Below are 26,347 nucleotides of genomic sequence, written 5' to 3' on the forward strand. Positions count from 1 at the left end.
GCGGTGAACATGTGTTATAGAACCCTGGAAACGTAACCCCCCCCGGTTTTCCTTCATGCCCTCCCCACCCCTCACCGTCCCTCGGCGTGAGTGCGTGTTGACACTGTTCGTGGGTACATGTCCATGTTGACTATACACTCGTTTGCTCGTGTGTCTGTGTGGCTAGCACATGTACACACGCAGAGGTCAACGCTGGGCCGCTGGATAACATCAGTGGCAAGTGGTGTCTGAATCTGCCTTGGCTCCTTCGCCAGGCTGGTATTGTGAGTCCGAAGCAAGCGCCTGGCGTTGTTTGTACGTGACAGCACTGGGGAGACAAAGGCGGTCGGGCGCGATGCTCGCCATTCCACCAGCCATTCCACCAGCCATTCCACCCTCAAGTGCACTTACTAGATGCTCGCTATCAGCGCTTGCCTCAAGAGTCTGTTAAGGCTATGTCGGGGGATCTTTGATCACGGCTGGTGGCTAATGACGACGATGTCTAAGACATTATCGCGCCGCCGATATCCGTCCACGGCATTCGCAATGTACGATTATTATTCCCAGTGGAGGATGCGTAATGCCGCCGTGTGGGTCCGAAGCGAATCTAATATGATCACTCCCGCTTGCCCAGCAGCCGCTTTGAGGGGTTGCGGCGTTAGGAATCGCCGTGTCAGCGAAAACGTTCAGGCAACCTCCTTCGCCGGTCATTCGAGGCATCGGGGATGGGCAATGGAAATAAACGTTCTCGCCGTACCCCCACGGGGACACTGACCGTCTCCAGTGAGACAATTGGTACAAGTTTATTATTTTGAGAATTTTTTTTTATTTCATCATGCCGCCGCTTGTTTATCCGGGAAAGTCTCGCCGAGGCTCAAGGCTCTCGTTTTTTTACGGATCCCGTAAAGATTTTCACAGCATAGCGGTGATGTTGCTGCTGCTGCACCACAGTGGCTAGGAGATGTTAACTACCTCGCCTGGTATGCTGGAGGTCGTGGGTTCGATTCCGACCCTGACGCCTGCTGTATATTTGAAGTTTGCATGTTCATCCCGTGGTCGCGTGTATATTTCTCCAGATCCTTCAGTTTCCCCCCTCCACATTTAGAAATATCACGCGTTTACAGTATTTGGCTGCTATAAATGTTCACGTGATAAGCCACTTCGTTGAGCTATCATTTGTGGGCAGGTCGCTTATGAAAAGAGCTATGCAGCTCCGTGGGCCTTATCTGGTTAAATACAAAAATAAATTCGTTTAAACAGTTTTAGCTTCGTGTGTCATCGCGATTGAGTAATTTGCAGGAAATCTTTCAACATCGGGATGAGGTTTGGCCATGCAGAACAGAGGGAGAACATATAGATTCCACACAGAAAAGGCGCCCGGGTCGGCAATCAAACCCAGGTGCTTTTTGCTGTGAGGCACGGTGGGGGGAGAGGGGCTTAGCGTGCGGTGTTGAGGGGGGGGGCGCAATCGCTGTGTGTGTGGGGGGGCAGCACTCTTGAGTAAACACGTTAACGTCACAAGCCCTTTCTACGCGAAAGAAAATAAACCGATCCAGTGCAACCCATGGAATAGACCGTTCGTCTAAAAGGGGAGATTTCAAGCCATTTATTTCTCTAAACGTCGTTAATTACGATCCGCCTCGAGGAGTTTTGGTTCGTTAAAAACGGTTGCAACCAAACCGGTTTATTTATTTCCTGCAGAAAGTGATTTAGTTTTGGTTGAGATAAATCAGAGTTGCAGTGTGAGCGAGCGGTAGGAGTGTGCGGCGCGATGTCAAATCGATCTTTTTCCACTGCCGCAAGTAAGCCGTGCCGGGGCCATGCCAAGCCAGCCTGGCGCAGCTCAAGAAGCGTTATAGGATGCTTGTTTTTCCACTGCAAGAAACTTATCTGGTGTGTCTGCGCATCCCCGTTTGGGGCCTCTTTTGAGTGAGGTGGAGGTGATGATGTTCCATCAGATCCGTCGAAAAGTAGGAAAGACCTTGACTCTCCATCACCGTGTAGAGCTGTCAAGTGTGCAGGTGGCGTGACTGCACACTGGGGATTATGGACGGGCTGACGGAGGGACCCAAGTTCCAGGTTACGAAGAAGGGTTAGGGTTTCCGCAGCTGAGGCACGCCAAAGCCAAAATTACCCGACATATATCGTGCGAAGCAGAATTAGAATATCTCACGAAACCGGAAGTGGGGGGGGGGGAGAGGCACACGTGAATATGTCGCCTTGAGTGGTATTTTTTGTTCGCGCAATTGACAAAAGCCAGAATCTTCTTTTATGTTATCCTGGCAGCACTTACATATATTTTCTGGACAGCTATCTCAACAAGCAAGAGGGATGATTCCTAGGAAAATCGGGACGAGTGGCAACTCCCGACGAGCGGGGAAATTGGACAGGGGGGGGGGGTCCCAATTCGTTTGTTGCACGAGGGTCAATGCCAACCAGGCTGTACCACTGGCCTATAACCCCTCCCTCCCTCCACCCCTGCCTTTTGAATTAATTCCAACAACAAAACACAGATTTAGCAATGCCCACAATTGAAGCAACGTGCGCACGGACCTCTTGTAAGGTCCTGTGTGGTGTCTTTTGGCAACATTACGGCACAATTATCAGCAACGATGTGATGATTCATTTATGCGGCGGTTGTTTCGGACGAAGGGCCTCGTTTGAGTGTCGTGCGCGGAGAGACCACGCACGTTCTGACCACTCAGCGACTGCCTGCCGCCTGTTTCGCGTTTCGCGAGAACCCCCTTTCGCAGGGAAAAAAGCGACTCATCGACTCGGATCTGCCGAGCTGAACAATTCACGCCACAACCAGCCGTGACGACGTGTAAGCTCTCGGTCACAGCGGCTGATGGGCATTTTGGACACCGACGAGTCGTGGACAAAGTTTGCCTGGAATTTGGGAGCTTTCTTGCCAGTATTGAAATATAACAATCTGTTTTACCCCTTTCTGGCAATTAAATATTTGTGTCAAGGTGTTTAAATACCAAACGGAATCCTTACTCAAGGAATCCTGTCTGCATTACCGTGACCACACGTACTTGCGGGGAACAGAAAGCCGTCTCTGGCGTGGACCAATCAGTTTCCAAGACGATGCGTCATCTATCGTCGGAGCATGTTTTTTTTTTGTTTGCATGTCCACCACAAGCACGTGTGCTTAATGCAGACAGGATTCCTCGAGTAAGGATTCTGTTTCGTGTTTTAACACCTTGACACCTCCTGTTTAATTGCCAGAAAGGGGTAAAACCTATTGTTATAGTCTTGAATTATTGGAGCCAAGCGGGGGGTTGGGGGGGGTCTGTTGGGCACGGCCTCTCTCCTTCCCGCATTGATGTCGTCCCCTCCGTCTACCGCAGTCCGCTTTCTGGTGGTTGAAGGCTGGCAGTGTGTGTAGTAGCAACCCGCACCCGCACCCACCCACCCCCTACATTCCTCTCTGTCCTGTCGGCCAGATTCGCCACCCTGTCATTCATCTACATCTCCCCCCCCATCCGTTCACCAACGTGCGTCATCTGCACATCCCCCCACAACACCCACCCCACCTACTACGGGATCTCTGACCACGTGTTGTTGTTGTTATGATCTCGTTGCGATTGTACACAGCTGCCAGGTTTGTGGGATCAGGTGAGCAGATGATGAATGCGATGGCACGCGGTGTTTGCCTTGGCCTGGTTGGTGCGAAAGGAGTTCAACATTCATGCGTCAGCCATGATCAATCCACTGCTAGATGAAGGCTTCCCCAAGCTGCCCGCCGCTGCCGCCACCTCTGTCGCGATCCTTCCGATATGATATCGCTCTGTGCTCAAACATGATGGTGCAGCCCTGCGATTGCTGGGTGGACAGAGGTGGGACTAGCGGGAGGGGGAGACAGTAGGTGGTGGGAATTGAATAAATGTGCCCACCATTGTTTTGATTCCGGCTCGGAAGATCAAATCGAACCTGACGACCGCCGGATCGCAATCCCGGTGTGCCGACCGCTACTCTGCGGGCAGCAGCAGTAGCAGCGGCAGCAGCAGTAGCAGCAGCGGCAGTAGCAGCGGCGGCAGCAGCGGCAGCAGCAGCGGCAGCAACAGCGGCAGTAGCAGCAGCAGCAGCCCCATCTCGCTCTGTGTTATCGGAATCGGATGATTATGCGCGCGGGCCCGCAAAAGGCTCGTCTCGAAAAATAAAAACAAACTCTGATAATGTCTTTGCGGGTCATTTGAAGAAACGGATGTTGTAGCGATCGCTCACCCCGTGCCTCTCTCCCTCCCTCTCTCCTCCGACAGGCCTTACGGACGAAAAGGTAAAGACTTACCTGTCGCTCAACCGGCACGTGCTGGATGAGTACGTGGCGGAAAGCGTCAGCGTGGAGACCCTGGAACGGTGGATCCGCAGGAAAAACAAAAAATGCGAAGGTAAGTGATTTGTTTCGGGGGGGCGGGGGGTGGAGGGGGGCGTGGAGGGGGGGGGGGCTGTCGCGGTCGCCACTTTACTTGCTCGCGCGGAGTGCTTTGATTGCGAACGCCTGCAGTGCGCAGAGCGCTTTGTCAGCAGCGCCGTCTGCCTGAGTTGAGGTGCTTGGGGCAGTGTTTGGGGGGCGGGGGGGTGTGGGTGGATCGCGTGAGGATGGGATTATCGTGTGTGTGTGAGGTCTTTGTCGTTGGGGTGCACAGTGCTGTGGGATGATTTGTTTGCCGTGACAAGACCTTGATATGATGGGTTCGATTTCTGGCTGTGCTGTTCAGTGTAAAGTGGTATTTGGTATTTGAGTTTGTGCTTTAAGCCCCCCCCCCCCCCCCCCCGCTGTCGATACCATAAAAAAATAAGCGGGACCAATTGTCCGAACAAAAGTATGAGACGTCTGCAGAAAATTCGTGCACGCAAATGAAAATCCCTAAATTTATAGAACGATGCCTCGAGCTTGATTCGGCATTCAATGCGTGCCCTGTACGAGTTTGTGTTAACAGCAGCATGCTGGAGATCAAAGATGGCCAGGCTGTAAAAGTAATAATGGAAATAAAATAAAATAATAAATCACGACGTTTCGGAGGCAACACAAGTCTCCGTCATCAGGTGGGACCGTCACAACGTCGTGATTAATTATTTTATTTTATTTCCATTATTACTTTTATTAACTTTTAATTTTATTTTTTACCTACGTGACTTTACCGAAAAAACCTAAAAGTATGAATCCTTGCAGTCACGAAAGCTTCAAATCTAGAATGGCCAGTCTGGCCGCATCCCCGCTGTGTGTGCTGTGCAAAGCCGGCCTAAATAAGTGCTCTCTGACAATGTCGTTTGCCCCATAAAAGTCTAAACGCCTAACTGGGTGGCATGAATAATTTGTCGTGCGTGGTACATTGGCGTGCTCGTGATTTTCTTGTCCATTATCTTAGGTTTTTTTGGTCGACGGCTTTGGGGCAGAAGGATGGAAATCCACAGGCCGTTCAGAGGGCGTTAAAGTGCCCTCTGCGCTTTATCGAACGAGTGATTTTAATGGAAAGAAACCAAGCGCGATCGTCAGTGTGACCAATCAATTCGTTTTTATTTTAAATTGCGAATCCGTCGATATTCAAACTTCGCTTTCGTAGGTCGGGGTGGGGGGTGCCTTTTGTCAATGTTACAACAACAGTAAATACCGATAAAATCGAAAGCTTGACTTGAATGACGCACATCGCCTTTTAAACGACCGCACGACTCAAAACTTTGACCGTCTTCCACAAACTCCAAAAAACTCGCAGCGGTGCCGTGTTTTTTTCCAGCCACCTTACAATTACTCTTTTCAAACGAAGGCTGTCAGCAGAATTCCGATTGACGCAAGAGGCTGCGATTTTAACTCTTCGAGCCGTTCCCAGTGCGAGCCTGAGTCACGCCCCAGTCGCTCGCAACCCCCCCCGCCCAGACCGAACGTTAGGGGGGCCGCACGGACGCTGCCATTCAACCGCTGCCGGCGAAAAAACATGTCCCGCGTCTCTTTTCTCAAACCGGGTGGCGAGGCCCCCAACAAATCCTCCCGCCCCCCACCCACCCACCCACCGCAAATAACAACAGACGGGCAAATTTCCCTATCTCCTCTCGCCAAAAAAACAAAACGCTGCGAAATGCCGGTTGTTTGCGCCGCTCCGCGCTGTTGTGCGTTGTCGTGCCGCGCGAAGGCGGTTCGTGCGGGCGGCTTAACCGTGATTAAAGCACGGGAGAGGATGAACGGGGTGCATGTGACGGCGGAGGTGAGAGATTAATGATCTTAGACTAATGCACGTTACGCATGTGGCGTCAGGAGGCTGCTAATCTGGAGGCCCCTCCTTTGAATCATCACCGTCATCGGGTAGCGTTTAGCGTTTCTGCACCTGTTGGCAACGCGAGTTTCGTACACTTCTCATAATCTTTCGCCGCTTTCTCTGCTAATGTAATTTGCTATTTTCCGCCTGGGGCCAAGTCTCTGTCTCCTTTTTCTTCCCGTTTGGCCCGAGGTCCTTCCTGCCGTCTTGCTCACATCAGTTTCTCACTGCATCAGTTTTCCTGGTGACGTCTCTGCGTTATCCAGCCTTCTTCTTCTTCTCGATAATAAGACTGCCGCGCCCTCGTCCCATCCTCATTCTGACTTTGTTATGGCCTGCGACTGTTGAGTCGGTAGGGTCTTACGGCAGGCAACCCTGGTGGAATGCACATAAGCGTGCTTTATACGTACGTACGTTGAACTTTCGCACCGTACATAGCCAACCGTGCTAATTGGAGGTGTGGGGGAAGGACAACAAACTAAATACAAAAAGCAGTTCTAGATTTAAAAGTGCATAGCTCCAGTGGCTTCCTAATATTAGAAGCAAGAGCGTTCCAGACGGCCGCAGAAGTGCATCTGAAAGCGCGTGACGCGGCGACCGTCTTTGTTCGACGGTTAGCCAAAAGCCGCTGCTGCTGCTGTGACGGTGGTTTGCGCTCCTCAACGAGATCAGCGAGGTGTCGTGCGGTTCATTCGTGGTGAGCACTTTGTGGTTGCGTGGGCTCCATTCGGGTCGCACTTGCGTGCATGTGCATGCGTGCCCTCTGCAGTGTGCAAACCCTTTCTCCGAGGTCGTTTTCTTTCGATGGCTTGCCGGTGACTGAGCCGCCCACGTAGGCAACGGTCTCTCGAGAGCAATGGTGCGGCCTTTCACGTGGGAGTGCTTCACGGAGCCACGCTTATTCATTAAATTGGCCAAATTTTCCAAAGCAGGTCGCTGTTGGAAAAAAAAGCGTTTTGCCATTCCGCGAGTGCTTTCCTGGAAAAAAACTGAATGACTTAATGTTTTTATTATTATTAATTATTTGTAAAAATGTGATATCTAATCTAGAGCTTGAACGATTGTTTGATTCGGTTGATTAATTGGCGAAAGTTTTGATCGAACATTTTTTTTGCGGGGCCTCTTTTACAAACGACGTGGCTGACGGTGCCGATGGCGTCGCTAAGGTCTCGCTCGTCACCTCCCGTCCAGCGGCACAATGTGCGGACAAGAGGAGAGAGGTTTCTGTTCTAATCTTCCCCCAAACAATTTTTATCGCGTTATCCGACCGGTCGAACTTACGAGCGGTAGAGTAATCGATCACTGATATAATCGAGTAGTCCAGTTCTCGTATAAACCAACACCACACGCTTGAGGTGGCTATGAAAAGTCAAATCACACGGCGGTGGGACAGGGCGGGGTGGCGCGGTGGGGGGGGAACAGGGGGCGCGGCAAAGAGCCATGAATTCTATACAGTCCTACGTCACTTTAACTTGTGATTCGAACAAAAAACAAATCTACGGTTGGATTACTTACACGTGTTGACAAATCATCCCCTCCTAAAGACGGCACTCTCGTGTTTTATCGAAAGTGGGGGGGGGGGGGGGGGCGCATGCACTTCAAGGCCAAGCCGGCTTGGATTTCCTGTCACGGAAAAAAAGAGCAAATTGATTGTGACGCCCTGACGGACAACGCTATCGACTGTTCGCCGTTCATTTCCGCCGATGGGCAGCGACGGCGAGAATTCCTGACCCCCACTCCCCGCCACCTGCACTTAGACTTTATAGGTGCTCACTGACAGGACTTACCCCAACAGTCTGTTAAGGCTATACGGGGGATCTTTGTATTTGTATGGATGGTGGATGTGCCGCTTCGAGAGGAGACGACGTGGCACTTTCACCGAGTGTCAGCCAGTTCTGCAATAGGCTTAGGACGGAAATGTTCCCAGCAGCTTACAAAGCGTCAACATAGCACCTTCATTTGTGGGATGATCTCTGAGCCATACGTGTGGTGTGACTAACAAATTGACTCATTATTATCATTAGTGTGTTATTCATAATGGCCACCCCTTTCTCTCACTCAAACTCAACAGCAATTCAATCTTGATTTGAAGTTTTCGTGACTGCAGGAATCCACGCTCTTTGGTTCTTTCGGTAAAATCACGTAGGTATAAAATAAAATTAATCACGACTGTTTTAAAACGGTCTGCATCAGCAGCAGACCATGCTTTCCCACCTGATGACGGACGCTTGTGTTGCGCCCGAAACGTCGTGATTTATTTTATTTTATACCTACGTGACTTTACCGAAAGAACCAAAGAGTATCAACAGCAATTCGTCCATAAGTGATTTAGCCTTTGATTTTTTGTCTTTCTTTCTTTCGCGAAGTCCGTTACAACTTCTACGGACGATCGCGGCACTGCTGTAGGGAGCACCCTCTCGGGATGGACATGTGCCGCCGGGAGCCGTGGGGCTGATCTATTGTGCGGACACGCAGGAGGTCAAGTTAATGGACGGGCTTGCCAAGCTTGTAATGATTTGTCGAACGCTAGTTTTGCAATGTTAATGCATTGCTGCTCCCTTAACGCACTGACCGTTTGTGACTTTCGTTCCGCGCAAGAATCGTTCATTCTCGCTGACTGGACTGACTTGCTCAGTGTGCGAGTCAACTTGAAACGTGGCAAAAGAATCACACACGTATCGCCTTCTATAATTATTAGTGAAGTGATGCCAATTGCTTAATTTGTTACTTACAGCCCTCTGTCAATCCACTGTTGGATGAGGACATCAACCACTCTGTGTCGTTCATGTGGGTTGTTTGACCATACTTCACCACTAGATTTGAAGCTTTCGTGACTGCAAGGATTCATATTCTTAGGTTTTTTCGGTAAAGTCACGTAGGTAAAACATTAAAATTAATAAAAGTAAAATAAAATAAAAATTTTACTTGATACAGCTGTCGTGGCTGTGACGGTTCCACCTGAAGACGGAAGCTTGTGTTGCCTCCGAAACGTCGTGATTTTTATTTTATTTTACTTTTATTAATTTTAATGTTTTACCTACGTGACTTTACGGAAAAAAACTAAGAATACTTCACCACGCCGGTACGTGCGTGTCGGTGAAGTGGGAAGCTCAGGACCTGTTTAGATATCACTCGCCACCGATGTTAGCCATGGCCAGGAATCAAACTCAGGTCTTTGGGTTCGTAGTACCGCACAATTACCACTGTGGCACTGCACCCCCTACCCGAATAATGCCAACAGGCAACTAAAATGTTTTGTTTACTCAGGGGAGCCTGACGAGTCTCAGGGCTTTCTTACGAGGGTACTGCTGGGGATATTTACTCATCATTCTTTCGTTTTTTTTATAATTTGGGAGCAAAAGCAAAAAGTTCCCGGAGAAAACCCACGCTTACGAGGGAGCGACGGTCACGCACATCTTCAGAGAAAGGGTATTCCAGAATCCTGCTCGAAAAACTGTGTAGCCAGCTTAACACGTGTGAGGCTTTCGCGACCAATATTATTCACAATCAACGTTTTTGGGTTTAGATCGCGTTATTTATAAATGTGTTGTAACCCTCCACCACCCGACACGGTCAATCAGTAAAAAAGTGTCACGTTGACAATAGACAAATAGTTCACTGCTTTAGCCCACCGGTGTGTTGAAGCGTGAAACCACAACATTTACAATTTGAGTACGACGTTTCGCTGGTAATTGCATCCAGCATCATCGGGCAATTCGCCAGCGTTCATTTGTTTTAATGCCTGCGCTCGGCTTTTGTTTTATGTTATTTCCAGCCCCCCCTCCCCCCGCACCCTCAGTGTTATCCCGATTGTGCTATCGGTGTCATGCATGAGACAAAGTCTCCATTCCGACCTCGAGAGAGCAGCGCGACCCTTCGCTTCAATTGACCTTTAAGTGACCTCTGGTTTACGCAATATCGGGCAGCAATGTCCTACCCGCACCGCCACCGGGAGTAATGTTCGTCACGTGACGACATGAACTGATATTGTCATTCTCTGAGCTGGAATTCGGGCGGATTATTGAACGTAACATCGTGTCGAAATTTGCGCAGCCATTGGTGACTGGGCCGAGCCCATCTAACTCGCTTCACTTGAGAAGCCAATTTAATCACAGGCGGCCTTTCCGGAGTTCAGCATGCGCCAGTTGAGCGCTCTGACCTCCAAGCCACCCGGCCTCGTCTGGGCTGTGCTTGTGTTTGGCAGCAGTCACAGCTCAGCTCCTCGGTCGGCACGGAATAAATCTCTCTTTAGGCTGAGTCGACCCAACAGGAGGAGAGTTTGCACGGTCGGCAGTTAAGCTGAACTAAACTATTTTTTTATTTTAGCAGGTAAGGCCCACTGTGCTTTATTGCTAATTTTTCAGAAGCGACCATGGCCACAAATTATAGCTCAACAAAGTGGCTTATCGTTTGGAAATGTATAGCAGACAAATTCTCTAAACGCTTGTCGTTTCTAAATGTGGAGTGAAAAACCGGAGGGTCCGGAGAAAAATCCACGGGGCCACGGGGAGAACATGCAAATTCCAAATATACAGCAGCAGGCGTCAGGGTAGGGATCGGACCCACGACCTCCCGCATACCAGACGAGGTAGTTAACATCTCCTAGCCACCGCGGTGGTCGCCCGTTACGAGCGTGAGGCCGGGCGTGAGCCTGCACTTTGCGATTGGACGCACAGTGGAAGGGGACCAGGGGCAGTGGAAGATAAACAACCTGGTGGCTATATGCAGAGGTAAAATTAAAATGATTGAGTCTGAGTGAGACTGGCTAGAGAAAGGTGGCGGTGGGGGTGGACCACATCTTCAATAAATGTGTTCGGTTACTTCGTTATTAATGGCTCATGGAAGGGACAAGTATTGTTGGTGATGGTGGTCGCAGTGGATTTGTACCCCCCAAACGCACAGCTATTCCAAGGAGGCTCGCTTGATGGACTGGCTTGCCCAGGCTGCTATACCCTGGTACATTTTTCGCAATTGCCCTCACCTGTGGCAGGTAACCCGAGAGCCTGGGCACAGACGCGCATGACGTGGCGCAAATAGAGAGATTACCAACAGTGCGTTTCAAACCAAAACAAGCCATTGCGGTTTACTTACCGATGTATATCTAGGAGAGGGGTCGTTCGCTTTAATTTTTAAATATGGCTTACTCTCCATAGACACGCTTGGTTTGCTCGCATTGTCGGCTCGGGTTGGGGTTGGGGGGGCGCGGTTCGGATTGCCGCGTTCACGCGGCTCTTCCGGGCATGCTCAGGAAATTGGAAGGGGCTCTTCTCATCCCTCCCCCCCGTCACTGGAGGTGAACTCGAGTACGAGACAGAAAAGCACCGCGCCAGGGCACGCGCACGCCACCTGGACAGGCCAGCGTACACACGCGCCGTCGTGGATGGGATGGCGGAGCTTAAGTGCACAATTTTGACGGACGCTTACGACCGCATTTAAAAAATAGCTTTTTTGAATTAATAAAAAAACGTCTTTCTAAGCACGTCACCCGCTTGCTGCCTTAATATCAGCCGGTGAGCGTGGGATATGCCAAATAACTTTCTAATATATTTTTTAAATTGTTGGGTGGACAGATAGCTGACTGCAGGGACAATAAAAGCTGTGCATATGGGTAAGCAATTAGCGCGGTTGACTTCGTACGGTGCGAAAACAGTTTTAGGTACGCACATGGCATGGCTACACGGGTGTGCGATGCTGCGGAGAGATGAGCGCATCGCTCAGAGAAGGAGATACACGAACGGCACAGGTGTGTGTATGTGTAATGGGATACGATGTCTACACTGTCCCACCTGTACTGAGACTTGATAGGTGCTCGCTAACAGCACTTGTCCCAACCCTCTGTTAAGGCTATACAGGGGACATTTGCCTCTGTATGGATAGTGGATGTTCCGGTTGGAGAAGTGACGAGATTTTCAGCGAGTGTCAGCCCAGAGCCATACGTTTGGTGTGAGTAACAAATCCACTTATAATTATTGTGTGTTTACAACGGCCACGCTTTTATCTCACTCAACAGCAATTAGTCCAGAAGTGTTTGGCCTTTGACAGGAACGTATGTCCGAGTGGGAGGTCGACAGGGATTGTATGCCTCGGTCGGGCAACCAGGAGGATGGAAATAGGACGTCATGTGGACTCGGTGTCGATGTAAATCGGGAAGACGAGGAGGAGGTTGGAGGAGGAGGATCGGATAAACAACTTGGAGCTTCATAATAGGATGTGACCTGGGGGCATGGAGGGGAGGGGGGTGTTGTAGATGTAACGAGGAAGACGAGGAGGTTGTGATGATGGAGGAGGGCCATGCCACCGAGAGCTTCATTAGACTTCTTGGTTCTTTCGGTAAAGTCACGTAGAAGGGAAATAATAAAATAATAAAAATAAAACACAATAAAATAATTCTCACGACGTTTCGGCCACAACGCAAGCAGCCGTCCTCAGGTGAAGAACAGGTCTGTCGAAAAGACGCTGTTTTATTTTTATTATTTTATTATTTCCCTTCCACGTGACTTTCCCGAAAGAACCAAAAAGATGAATCCCTGCAGTCACGAAACCTTTAAATCGACATTTAACTTCATTGGAGTTGCACTCGAAGGCGGGCAACCAAGTGGGACAACCCCAAGCCGGACGGCCGCGACGTCGACGGCTTTGAGAGTTTTGTGCCCAACATGCTGGCGGTGTCCAGCAGGAGGTAGTTAGCGATGGGTAAAGGTCAATGACGGGTGGCACCGTTGCCATTGGCCACGGTGACCTGTTGACCTTGAACATGGTGGTTTTCATGCCCCGACGAGACAAGTCGGTAAGATCGGGGCCGCAGCCGCAACTGTGGAGGTTGGCGGTGTCCTTGATCGCGGGCGGTTCTCGTTGGTTCTTGGTGCGATGATAGGGAGGATCCGCTACTTTGCCCCCCCCCTACTCCCCCCACTTCGTGACGGATAAGCGGAGTTCTACTCCACTGTGTTTATAATCAATCTACGCAACAACTGGCTAGGATTGAATCGGTGCTTAGACGACTGCCCGTGCGCTACTGTGCACTGTATTTTAATGGTTCCGTGTCATCGGCAACAGTCAGCAATTATGCCGCCTTGACGGAGATGTCACAAAAATTGTGGACTCAAGTGATTGTCGTTGATGTCAACACTAGCGGTCATGATGACGAACGCTTGCGTTGCGATCGAAACGTCGTAGTTTTTGTTATTTCCCTTGAACCTATCTACGTGACTTTACCGAAAGACCCAAAGAATATTAATTCATGCAGTCACGAAAGCTTTAAGTCAAGGTTGTCCTAAAATGTTGTGGGTGTCTCTTCAGCGAATTTAAAACCTCGTCGATCGAAAGATGATCGCTCTTGCTCCTCGCAGCTCGACCTTTTTGTACGCTCTCGCCACGATTCCCACAAGCCGCCTGACGACGATGACGATGATGATGCTGATCACCGTCGCTGTATTCCTGCTGATAGACGGGGGCAGGGCACGTTGCACGGTCGAAAACCAGTCCCTGCTCTCGGCTGCCCCCCTTAATCCCGAGGTGGGCCACTTCTCGCGAAAGTGAATCGGGAGGGATTCTGTACCGCATCATGACCCTGTGTGCACGCCTGGGCGTGTGGCGGAGGAGGAGCATGGGATTAAGCAAGTAAATAAATGAACGGCGTGCTGGGGCCTTCTGACGAATGTGTTTGTAGCCTGGTGGGGTTGTAGGGGGTGGTGTGTGTGTGGGGGAACCCTGCCTCAGGTGTCGTGTCTGTAGAGAGGGGTGGCATTGCCATGGCGATGTCCCTGCGTCTTCATCCTTCACCCGGCCTCGTGACCTCGTGACCTCGTGGCCTCGTGACCTCGTGAGCTGAGCCAAGACGCTTTTCGCGCCGTGCCAGCGGAGGGTCGAGCGGTGCGGACGGTCGCCGCATCTGCGCGCTTTCAGATGCGCTTCTGCGGCCGTCTGGAACGCTCTTCCTTCCCGGATTGGAAAGCCACTGGAGCTATGCACCTTTAAATTATCTAGATTGAAAAGTCATTTCTTTAGAACTGCTTTAGTTTGTTTATAATAACAATTCACATTTATTTGTAAGGTGCCTTGCACTAATGTCTCAAGGAGTTGTCCCTTCCTCCGCATTCTCCGATTTGCACGGTTGACCGTCTCATCACTTTCTCGCATCACAGTCACGCTCATCACTTCATCTCTCATCACTTTATTTCTCTCTCACATCACTCCTGCTCTTTCTCCGTCGATAGGGCCGCGTAGAGTTCCAGACGCTGTTCGCGGACAGCGAGTGTCGTGAATAACGAGGTAGTACTGTAACGCGAACACAATTGCTGACTCGCCACGCCACGGAACGCCACGGGAGGACGTCGAGCTTGAGCCCACCGTCGAAATGGGAAATGAACCAATAACCTCAGGTCAGGGATTGAACCTAAACCCATGGGGTAAACTGCGTGGTCATGGCCACGGCGCATCCCTTCCCAAGGTCCCTGAAGTGGGATTTATAACCGCTCGACGCACCGGCCGCTGCGGGCGTCACGTTGTGGAGCCCGCGCCGATGTACAGTGGCGCCGTTCTTGCGTGTCGCGCGCGATTGCCGGGAAGGAAACCTGTCCACGCGTGCGTGTGTGTGAACGCATCACGTGACGGCCTTAATGTGCACGTAGCCTGGCACACGAAGCGCTTTGGTTTGACCGCCCCATCGCTTCGTGGAGGACGGCGGTTGCTGCGGCTGTTGCTGTTGTTGTGTACGTGCCGGTGAATTGACGTGGGCGTTTGTGTTTTCGTATATGTTTGAGTGTTTTGTGTGTGCGAGCGAGGAGTGGTGGCACATCGGTTATTTGCCCGACGCGATTGAACCCGACGAAAGCCCCGAGTTCAATTCCCGCTCGCAGCGACGAAATATTTGAAACGGACCGAGGCATCCCCTCGGTCGACTCAGCCTTAAATGAGAACATCGGCACTGGGGGGACAAAGGTGTCCTTGTGTGCTTGCGAGCGGCACTTGCCCCAACAGTCTGCACCTCTGATTAGCACGGTTGGCTACGTATGGTGCGAAAGAAGTTCGACATACATACATACAGCCTGTTAAAGGCTATACGGGGGGATCTGTGTCTTCTTATGCGTGCGAGTGTGGGTGTGTGTGTGCATGCGAGTGTATGGGGAGCGGTAGCGTAACGGTGAGCGCGTTGCCCTACGAACCCGCAACGTACATTCGAAGATTATCTGAACCGGGTTCTGGGCCTCCCCTAGGTCGACTCTGCCTCAAATGAGTACCTGGTGCAGTGTGTAAACATCACCACTGGGGGAGACAAATGCGGCCGGGCGTGGTGCTGGCCACCCACCTCTTTGTGCGCCGTGCCGGCCTTCGTAGGTGCCACTCGCTAACAGCACGTGCCCCCGGCAGCCTCTTAAGGCGGGATCTTTGCAATGTTTGTGAGATGAGACGAGACGCAGTGGTTAGCATATTAGCCGCGACCATCTTGGTGACCTGGGTGCACGTCCCTGCCATGGGTAACGTCAACAGCAAAGTGTTCTCGCAACCTTCCCTGGTGCCTCAGCAATGCGCGGTGCGGTATGTAAACAAGATCCGCGTCGGGGAGGGAAAGGTGGCTGGACGTGATGGTGCCTACACTGCCCCACCTGTACTTTGTCAGACTTAACGGGTGCTCGCTAACAGCACGTGCCCCAACAAACAGTCTCTTATGCTAACAAATGGGAATCTTAATGCATGTCGCTGTGTGTCTATGGTCCCTGCACGTGTGTGTGTGTGTCCGTGCGTGTGGGGAGCGGTGGTGCAGCGGTTAGCGCGCTGCGCTATGAACCCGGCGACCCTGAACCGGTCCTGGGCCTCCCCTAAGTCGACCAAGCCTCAATTGAGTACCTGGTGCGGTGTCTAAACATCGCCGCTGGGGAGACAAAGGCGGTCGGGCGTGGTGCTGGCCACCCACCCCTTTGTGTGCAGTGCCGGCCTTGATAGGTGCTGCTCGCTAACAGCACTTGTCCCAGAACTATGTTAAAGATATACGGGTGAATCTTTGTTTTTGTGTGCAGTGCCTGTGTCCAAGGATGCGTGTGTGCACAGGTGTCTACGCAAATGCATATGTGTGTGTGTGTATGCATCGTGCGTACGATGTGTGTGTACGCTCTGGGCTTCTGTCAATATCTGCAAGTAACCGTGTGTTTTGTTGTCTTTTTGTTGTCGTTCTGTTTCACCGCACTTACACTTGCACGCAACACGCAAACACGCACACGCCGCCGCGCACTCACACGCACTCACACGGACACGCGCACGCACGCACGCACACATACACGCCGTGGGTGTGAACAGACAATGCGAGCGTTCGTGAGGTCACACGGGTGAGTACGTCGCCCCCTAACTCATTACCACGTCAGCATGCGGCCTCGAAGGTGCTTTACGTGATATCACCCACGTACACGATTCTCTCTCTCTCTGCCCCCCCCCCTGCCCCCCCCCCATCGCTCTCTGTCCCCTCGTGGTGTTCACAAGCCCCTTTGTTCCCGCCGTTCTCTTCATTCTCTGTCCCCTGGGGGAGCGGTGACGTGGGCCCAGCCATCGCCCCGTTCCGCCGCCACCGCCGTTGCAGGGGGTCGCCGGTTCGAATCGAGCGGCCGCCCCTGGATCAATGCTGCGGGCGCGGTGATAATCAGCAGGCGTCCGTGGCCCATTGTGCACTGGCGCGTGTCGCGGTCGAAATTTTGCTAAAATTCGAAAGTTGCCCACAAATGGTCTCAACCGGGACTGTGCACGGCCACCGTCGTCACCCCAAAATTGTCAGACTTTTTCACTCTTGAGTTCCTCACCTGGGGTGAACGAGATAAACGCGCAACTTGGAAGTGAACGTCTGGCTCCCCACGTCGCCCCTCCTTTGCCTCTTCTTCCTGTGCTCTTCTTCTTCTTACGTATTCCGATTAATGCCACGGGAGTGCACACACGGGGCGAAGAAGCGCCGCAAAATTCTCGTCCGGTATACCCAGCAGAAACATTAGCCACGGGATTATCGGGACGCTGAGTCCTGGATGAGGTGGCAACTGACCCTGGGAAATCCGTAAGTCTTCCCAAGAATATTGAAAGCTGCCGGTGTTTGTCAGCAACGCGATAAAACACCACTCGAAGGCGATGCATCGCACATGTAGTTCCTCGCCCTCTTCAGGCATTGTAAAGATATTTGTTCTTTTTTTTCGATTTAAAGCTTTCGTGACTGCAGGGATTCATCTTCTTGGTTCTTTCGGTAAAGTCACGTAGAAGGGAAGTAATAAAATAATAAAATAATAAAACATAATAAAATAATTCTCACGACGTTTCGGCCACAACGCAAGCAGCCGTCCTCAGGTGAAGAATGAAACACCACCAAGCTTGCAGCGCCTATGTGTCTCCGTGAAGTTAATTCGTGTTTCATTCTTCACCTGAGGGCGGCTGCTTGCGTTGTGGCCGAAACGTCGTGAGAATTATTTTATTATGTTTTACTTTTATTATTTTATTACTTCCCTTCTACGTGACTTTACCGAAAGAACCAAGAAGATATTTGTTCTTGCCACGATACGTCCCGGTTTTTTTTGTCGTTGTACCTCAACAGGTGGCAACGCTCGCCACACGTCGCATTGGGGGAGGATTTCAAGGTGACGACAGAAAGGGGCCTCCCTTTGTGCGATGTCCCCGAGCGTACCGTGTCGGGGAGCGTGCCGTTTATCAGCACGGTTTACCGAGCGCTTCACTCCACGCGCCTCTCTCAATTAATTTGACTTAGCTCTCATTCCTGGTATCTGCTAAATGAAGCGCAAAACCTAATTTGTACGTTACGGGGACGCGGGGGTGGGGGGGAGCGGGGGGGGGTTCCTCAGGCCAATACTTGAGACCATGAAACTCACCGCACTTTTACGAATCTGGTTTTAATCATATAGTTCCTGAAAAATAACATATCCCGGCCCGTGGAGTGGAACATCGGACGTCGTGCCGAATGACGCGCGGTACAACCTGAAAACACGTGGGAGGAGCGTCGCAATGCGGTGGTTGCAAAACAACAGAGTGAGAGAAGGAGAGGCAATGGGACGACTGACAGCAACAAGTCAAAGAACGTCACTGTCTGCATCCAGTGTTCTCCACATAATGCATCGGCAGCTGGCACATTAGCCGCAGCAGCTGCAGCTGTATCACAGCCGGCGTGCGGACAGCTGATCGCGGATCTCTTGAAGGGCACGTGCGTCACAGATGGGATACCTTTACAGCGCGGGGTCTAGCTTTCAAAGGTTCACGCTGCCCGGCATTATGTCATCCGCGCAGTGCGCTCATTTTCAGCTGCATCGACCGCATCGATGAATGTAGACTTATAAATAGTGTGCGCATCTTATGCCGCGTGTGTGGCGGAGCAGTAGCGGACTAAGGGTTTGGAGAAGAAGATAATTTAAAAGTGTTGAGGCCATAAAAAATAATTTTCAAAAAAAGTGTGAGTCTAGGTGTGGTGGTGGTGACACTGCAAGTCTGTAAACCCAGCGACTTGGAATTTGAATTGGTGGATCGCAGCTGGATCATGGCCAATGTCGTATCTACGATTAGCACGTTTGGCTACGTACGGTGTGAAAGAAGTTCAACATACATACATACCAGAAACCCACCCTGACAGAAGCAGCGAGGGTTTGATACCTGGCTCTGGGGAAGGGTCGCTAGTGGAAGTCGGAATTGGCACTTGGCCCGATTGTGTCTCCGTGAAGTTAATTCGTCCTAAAACAATCATACCTTTTTTAGTATCTCGTTCCCAGTGGTTTTTGGCATGTGCCCTCCCGCGTATGTAGTTTATTCATTCTTGAGCCACGGGCAGTGTTCTGCCGAAGCTTATAAAAATACGCGGTGTTTACATAACCTTCAGTAGATGTATTCAAATGCCACCTTTTACGGTATGTATATGGGTGAGTGAGTGTGTGTGTATATGCTCGGATATACACACACGCGCACGCACACAGTCCAAATCACTGGTGGACAATAGGTCATTCCCCGCGCGGACGGAAGAGAGAAAGATAATGTTAAGCCCTCGGTCTAAAAAGGATGCAGATAAGAGCCCATTAATTTTCCCCTAAAGCAAACAAGCTCGTGCACTTTGAGGCGTCGTTCATTACGTGGCCTCTTGCAAAGCAACTCATTATTATGGCATCAAAAATGCATCTCTCTGCGTCGAACAGCGGCGCGCATCTGCCTCGTCGATTCGGTTCGCGACAATGATCCTCCGCTCCGGTGCGAACTAAGCGACAACGCGGGCCCCTAGTGGCAGGCGCTGCGTTTGGCCGCCGCTTGCTGCAGAGGTTCGCGGTTCGACTTCCGGCGGGCCACCCTGGTTATAACCGCCCCGGCGTGAGAACCGTACGTGGCGCCGTCTGCTTCACGGAGGACGTTAAAGATCCCTTCCCCTCTTTGGCGTTATTCGCAAAAGAGAAAGCCAGGCCGTTTGCGCGCCTGCGTCACGGCGTAATTCGAGATCGGGCGAACACAAATCTGGCTGTCGCCTGATGAAGCTGGTTGTAATTACTGGCGAAACGTCGTACTCGGATTGTAAATGTTGTGGCTTGGCTCTCCAACACACCGGTGTGCTGTACTCGTGACGAATTGGCCAAGTTCTGTTTACTTGACAACCCTCACTAGTTGGCTGTGTTGTATGGTGGCGGGTTCAACGACACATTTATATTTACGCGATCTGACCCAAAAAAACGCGTATTATGGACTCTGGGGTGGTTTGGTCAGATTGCACCCTCCGTATAGAGCAGCTGGCAACCCAGCAGCCGTTAATTCATTTGGGCTTACTGCCGATGAGATGCGGAAAAGTTTAAACTCCTCAAAGAGTTTTGCCTGCGTACACAAGTCCGCCTGTGGAAGGCTTTTAGGCCTATGAACAACATTTTTTTTGGGGGGGGAATAAATACATATTTAATTGTTAATATATGGACTAATCGTTTTTTTATTATTCATTTAATTATCTTTACTTTCACCCAAATCTCCTTGACTTTCACCCAAATCTTTGTGTTGGGTCTGGAGCTGAAAGAAACTCTAAGCCCAGCAGGCACCAGCTCGGATCACGTCAGTAAAAGTAATAATGCACCGACGTTTTGGAAGTTTTGCACACTTGTATAAAACACCGATGTTACAGTCACGAGAGATGAAAATCTTAGTTTCGTGGAAGCAGGAAGCACACATTTGATCATGTTCCGATTCATCTATCCGCGTGCTTAAAACTTTCCATTTCAAAATACGACGTTAAAAAACACACGACGTTATGACTCAAGGGCCAGTTCACAACAGCGGAGGAGGCCGATTCATCGCGGACCTTTCTCTCCACGTGCTGGGGAGGCTTCCTCAGGAACGGAATCCAATTCCCCCAGGAAGTTCCTGAATTCAGTTTCTGAAGCTCCCCGGCATGTGGAGAGAAACATCGGAAGGCAGCGACGCACAACCGCGACAACCTAAGCGGTGGATAACGAACTTTCATCGACACTCGCGCTTCTCCCGATATTTTTCCTGTGGTCACCCAGAACAGGCCGTGAAACATACAGCGTAGACATGATGCCCGATTTCACGAACGCGAAGAAGGACCAGGAGGCATAGCGCCGCGATGCGTTACTCCGCACCTCCTGACGCAATCGTCTGGCTCAACCACCTCAGTGTAAAATGATAGTTGTATGTACGTGTGTTGAACTTCTTTTTCACCGTACGTAGCCAACCATGCTAATCGGAGGTGCGGGGGTGGAAGGGCAACAGACTAGTTGTTGCACTTGATCATCAGCCGTGCGAGGAGGAAGATGCTGTTGTGTTTGACTCTGCTTCTCTCTTGTCCTCTGTCACCTTACCCCACTCCGGCTCGTCATACCATCTCGTGTTTTCTCTTCGGGTTGTGTCTCTGCTACCTCTCTCTTCCCCTCCCCACTCTCCTCATGTGCACACACGCGCACACACACACCACACACACACACGCGCCACACACACCACACACACACACACACACGCGCACACACACCCCACACACACGCGCACACACCACACACACGCGCACACACCACACACACGCGCACACACACGCGCACACACACTCACACACACACCACACACACACGCGCACACACACACCACACCACACACACATGCGCACACACGCACTAAACACGTGCCACACGCACACACGCACCACACATGAGCACCACACACACCAAACACACCACACACACTACACACACACACACCTCGTTGCGCATCCAATCGTGTTAGCTAATTACCTCCGAACTAACCAATTATCATGGCAGTAGGCCGCTAATTGAGCCGCTCTGTTGCTGGTAAAGATGATCACTTGGGGCTGGGGCAATTTGGAAATTAGTTTTTTACTTTTTACGTCGGGGAGATCAAAGCGACAATGCTGCCGTGCCGCTTTCCTCACGCGGTCAGCATCAGGAAAGGGGGGTGATGGTGCCGTGTCATCTTCGAGCGATGATTAGCAAACGGATTTAATTTGGTTAATGACCGCTTCGTGGATTGAAAGATCAGGGCTTGCCTAGCAAGCCTAGGTTTAGAAGTTACGCAACACACGGGATTGCCATCAGTGTTTTGCAGTTCCTGAAAACCATAGTGTTTGTCTCCCTGGCGTTAACTGGAGTCCTAACCCACGTGGCTCGAACGGAGTCGGCCCGGGCGTGACCTTATAGCTGTAACACCTTCTTTTGATAAATATCATCGACGGCATTGTAGCGACTTCAGTCTTTTGAATCGAAGACGAAGGCCCTCTGCTCCCTATCTGACGCAAACCAAAATGTAAACTCCCTAATTTGGTTTTCGGGTTTCTACCGCGCATTGTTCAGCATGATGTCCGACGTTTCGCTCCGCGTGCTGGGAGCTTCTTCGGCTCCCGAACGTCGGACGTCGGTCCAAACGACACGCGGCATGCTCCGAGAAGCACGTTGGACGGAGACAGCCGGCCGTACAGCGCAAGCGCGCGAACACCCCGTCACAAGGGAATAGCGACTCACGAATAGAGGGAACGGCACAATTTTTGAGCGAGCGACGCGGCATTTCGCCAGTTGACGCTCGTTCCTCTGCCCCCCCCCCACCTCTCCCAGCAGTACCAGGACACGAACGTTCAGGCGGTCGTGTACGAGCTCAACAGCCACATCGAGCAGAGGCTGGACATGGGCGGCGACAGCAAACTTCTGCTGCACGAACTCTGCTACATCATCCACAACGGTACGCAACTGCGGGGCCGGGCGAGCAAGGCAGGCTGTCGTCTCCTGTGTGACGGCCTGAACCAGTGGCAAACATGGGCGACTTCGTGCCCTCTGGTGTCAAAGTAAAAAAAAATATTGCTGAAATCAAGTTTCTTTTAGTGGGAACTCAACAAGAGACCAGGATAGTCTCAGTTTACAAGGGTGACAATTGGGCATTGTTTCATCAGCCGGAGGCGATGCTCGCCGTGCGTAATTACAATTGAGTAATGTGCGGTGTGACTTTTGGATTGTTGGAAAATGTGGACCCTGGTGCCCGTCACACAGTGGCTTGCTCTTGCGAGCGACGCCAGGGGATCTTGAAACCGCACCGCGGTAAACAATGAGGGCGGCCGCTGGATTCGAACCGTGAACCTCTGCACCGGGCGGCGAAAGCGCTTCGTTTTCCATTTACAGCCCTGAGCCCGTAGTGGTCATTCCACATTGCTGCGTGTCTGTGCATGTTGAACCTCTTTCGCACCACTGAACGTAGCCAACCGTGCTCATCGAGGGTGCGGGAGAAGGGCAACAAACTATGATGAGGGGGCAAGTCACTCCATAGGAAGGCCACTGTTGATTTATCCATGAAGTGGTAGTCACTTTATCTATCCCGGAGGGATGATGGGCTGCGTCAATGCCCACCCAGGATTTGAACTTGCAGCATACTGCACGTGAGCCGCTTTCTCTACCGCTGAGTCACCTGGCTGTTATAGGAAGCTGATAAGGGTCTGTGACTTTGTATAGAAAGCAGTTACTGACCTGGATGATGCAGTGTTATTTCTGTACATGCGGTCCCCTGCCTAAAGCGCAATGCACTTGGTCTATCATGATCATCAACATCATCATTGTCGATGTCCCAAGGCCTTAATGCCCAATCCGTAAGAACTCTTTGTCTCGCTCCACAAAACCACAAAACCACAAAATCACAGGCAGTAATTCTATAACTGTGGAGACATATGTGAGGCACTGGGAAACAGGCCTCGAAATCATGGGTTTTCTCCAAATTTTCACATTTTATTTTATGCACGAAGATGTGCAAAGATCAGATTTAAAAAAATGAACATTCACCATTTGTCTTGTGCCAACACACCGGCCAGTCATGGCTTCCTTCATGGTGAAATTCACTACGTACCGTTTTTGGCGCCTACCTGACGCGGCTCAAGGACTCACTGGCCTGGCTAGTTTATAACGACTCCCTGGCCTGGCTAGTTTACAATGACTCACTGCCCCAGCTACTTTAACCACTCACTGCCCCGGCTAGTTTACACGAAACAATCGGTGCGGTTTTCCTTGCAAATGAGAAAAAAGGCATCCATCATTGCGTGTTTGTCTTTCTTTAGAGTAAAAATCCCCCCCCCCCCCCCCCGTCTCAGATCAGACGTGGCGAACACAACATTGGCCGTAAGCGAGGACTTTGTACCGGACCTTTCCTCGCAGGTGCCAATTATCTCACAGAGCCATTGTTGGAAGCCCAGGCAAATAATGTACGTGCGTTTGTTGAACTCCTTTCGCACCACCGTACGTGGGCAACGGCGCTAATCGGAGGTGCGGGGGAAGGACAACAAACTTAACAAAAAAGCAATTCTAATCCTTTTCTAACGCGGCCAAATGATGGGCCACACATCGGACTCGCCAGTTAAATGCAATCTCTTCAGACCGGCAGTTGAAACCATGGGGCAAGTTTCTCATCTCCACCTGCATCTGTCCACCCAGCAGCATTATAAATTGTTAGTAGATCGCCAGGTTACTTGTGAGTGATGGGATAAAGTGTGGGTACTCCCCCGCCTTGGCCAGTCGTGGAAGAGTAGGCCAATATCCCTTCTCTCTAAAGTAGTTCCCTCGAGTGGGGAGGCCCTTTTGTCGGCAGTGGTGCGAGCGAGCAATTGCAGGGCTGTACCTTTACACCAAAATGCGCGCAACGTTAGATCTGAGGATCTAAGCAGGCGTTAGGCCTGTAGTGCGTCTGGACGGATAACCATCCAGAGAGGGTAAATCGGCGCGTGTGTATTTGTGTACCTGTGTGCACGCACTTATACGTGTCCACGTGCTTGCGTGCGTGCGTGTCTAAGTCTTTGTTTGTGAACATTCGAGTTGGCGCAGTGTGGTGATACTATGATATACCGTCCAATATAATGTTCATTTTACAAAACATTGCAATATAGTGGTTTTATCGATGCGCATGTTCTTTAAAAATATATATATATATTTTATTTGCTGACGGAAATAATTGTGAACTAGCAAGAGCATAATAATTACAGTTTCCAACAAATGTGCATTAGCAAATAAATGAGCGCTTGGCTACACGTATATTTCCGCCTTAATTTGGCGGAATGGTGGTCATATGAAATCATGATATTTGTGGCTAATATACCTATTTTTTTTATTACGTTACGCGCTGGTTACAACCACGGTTCCAACACGTGCTAATGTTGAGACCAACGTTGCACGTTTACTGCGAGGGCGCAACACCGAGAAGGCTTCTGGCAGGCGAAGAACACAAGCCAATTAGAAAACACTTACAGGGTTGTGGGAATATTCTAACGGCAGCAACAAATCGTCAAAGTGCGAAAAGTCATCTCGTATCATCGTATTGTGAAGGATTTCTTATCACGGTGACCCTGGTGCGCGCGCGCTGTGTTAACATCACCGCCCGTTGTGGACTGTGCGGGCGGCGCACTTCAGGAGGAGTAGGCCGAACGCGAGTTGCTAATCCCGTGCTTTTGTCGCTTCCAAATTCCAGCAACGAACGCCGATGGATTTTCCCTCTACTTCCTGGGCGAATGCAACAACGTGAGTGTCAATTGCACGGTGACCACCGTCATTCAGGTCTCCCCTGACATACCATCGCTCTGCAGTCTCTGCAGGTTCTCAGCTAATAACAACAACAACAACGACGGTGATAGTAAATGAGTACTTTGGGCACCAGGGCCATTCTTATAACGCAAGGCTACGGTGGTGTGTCTGTGTTTCACAGGCGAGTAGTGCCTGCCAGTATAGGGGGGCCCATGTTGTCAAGTTGCGTTTTCTTCCCAATTCGATAATAGACGAGTCTGCAGACGTTTCACAGCAGGACGCGATGTTGCTACGTGTGATCCCAGTTGAGGACCTTGCGGTGTCATTTTTCAAATTAATAAAAACTATAAACTTTTTTTTTATTGAACAAGGTAAGGCCCCACTGAGCGGTGCAGCTCTTTTTCAGCCGCGACCTCGCAGGAAATGAGAGCTCAACAAAGTGGCTCATCAATGTGGAAATTTATAGCAGCCAAATACTCTGAACGCGGGGAGAGAGACGCCACATACTCCAAATATACAGCATGCGTCAGAGTCGGGATCCAACCCACTAACCTCCTGAATACCAAGCGAGGTAGTTAACATCTCCTAGCCCTTTAACGTCCACCACGGCGCGACTTTAAAGTTCTTGCCCCCGTCTGTAATTAAGCCGTGGCTCGAAACGCGAACCTCTGCAACAACGAGCGGCACAAACAAACTCGCCGATCCGCAGCGCTCGGAAACGGTAGTCGGCTAAAAGGCAACGCTTCGGTTTACACGGCAGTGGGGGGAAGGGGGGCAGCCCTCCATAGTTGAAATGCGTAAACAAACATCGAACATCGCTAGTGGAATGGTACGCAGATGTACGCTGCGACGCGGTTCAGGACGAGTGAAAACACTGAATATATAAAAAAAAAATGTCAACAATCTGAAAAACTCGCGCGCGAGCGAAGGCTGGGAAACTGGGCCGAGGAATTTGCCGTTTCGCCGACGCGCATCCTAAATCTGCTCCCACGCGCTGAACTGTAACTCCGCGTCTTTATTTGCTTTGGTTTCATGGGCACGCACGGCATGATTGCCCCCCGCGCTCGTGTCCTCAGAATCTTCAAAGCACTTAAATCAAAACGCAGT

At 50.8% G+C, this 26,347-nt stretch overlaps 1 protein-coding gene across 1 annotated transcript in view; it reads left to right on the top strand.

Moving 5' to 3' along the window:
- PDE10A (phosphodiesterase 10A) overlaps positions 1 to 26,347 on the top strand; it is a 139,014-nt gene that overhangs the window by 83,148 nt on the left and 29,519 nt on the right. Inside the window, 4 exon segments of the mRNA XM_061568096.1 lie at positions 4,245 to 4,373; positions 16,530 to 16,558; positions 22,310 to 22,430; positions 25,188 to 25,237. Of these exon segments, the coding sequence (XP_061424080.1) occupies positions 4,245 to 4,373; positions 16,530 to 16,558; positions 22,310 to 22,430; positions 25,188 to 25,237 (329 nt within the window).

Source organism: Lethenteron reissneri, chromosome 5 (genome assembly GCF_015708825.2).
Source record: "Lethenteron reissneri isolate LAM-NWPU_2019-01 chromosome 5, ASM1570882v1, whole genome shotgun sequence".
Taxonomy (NCBI): domain Eukaryota; kingdom Metazoa; phylum Chordata; class Hyperoartia; order Petromyzontiformes; family Petromyzontidae; genus Lethenteron; species Lethenteron reissneri.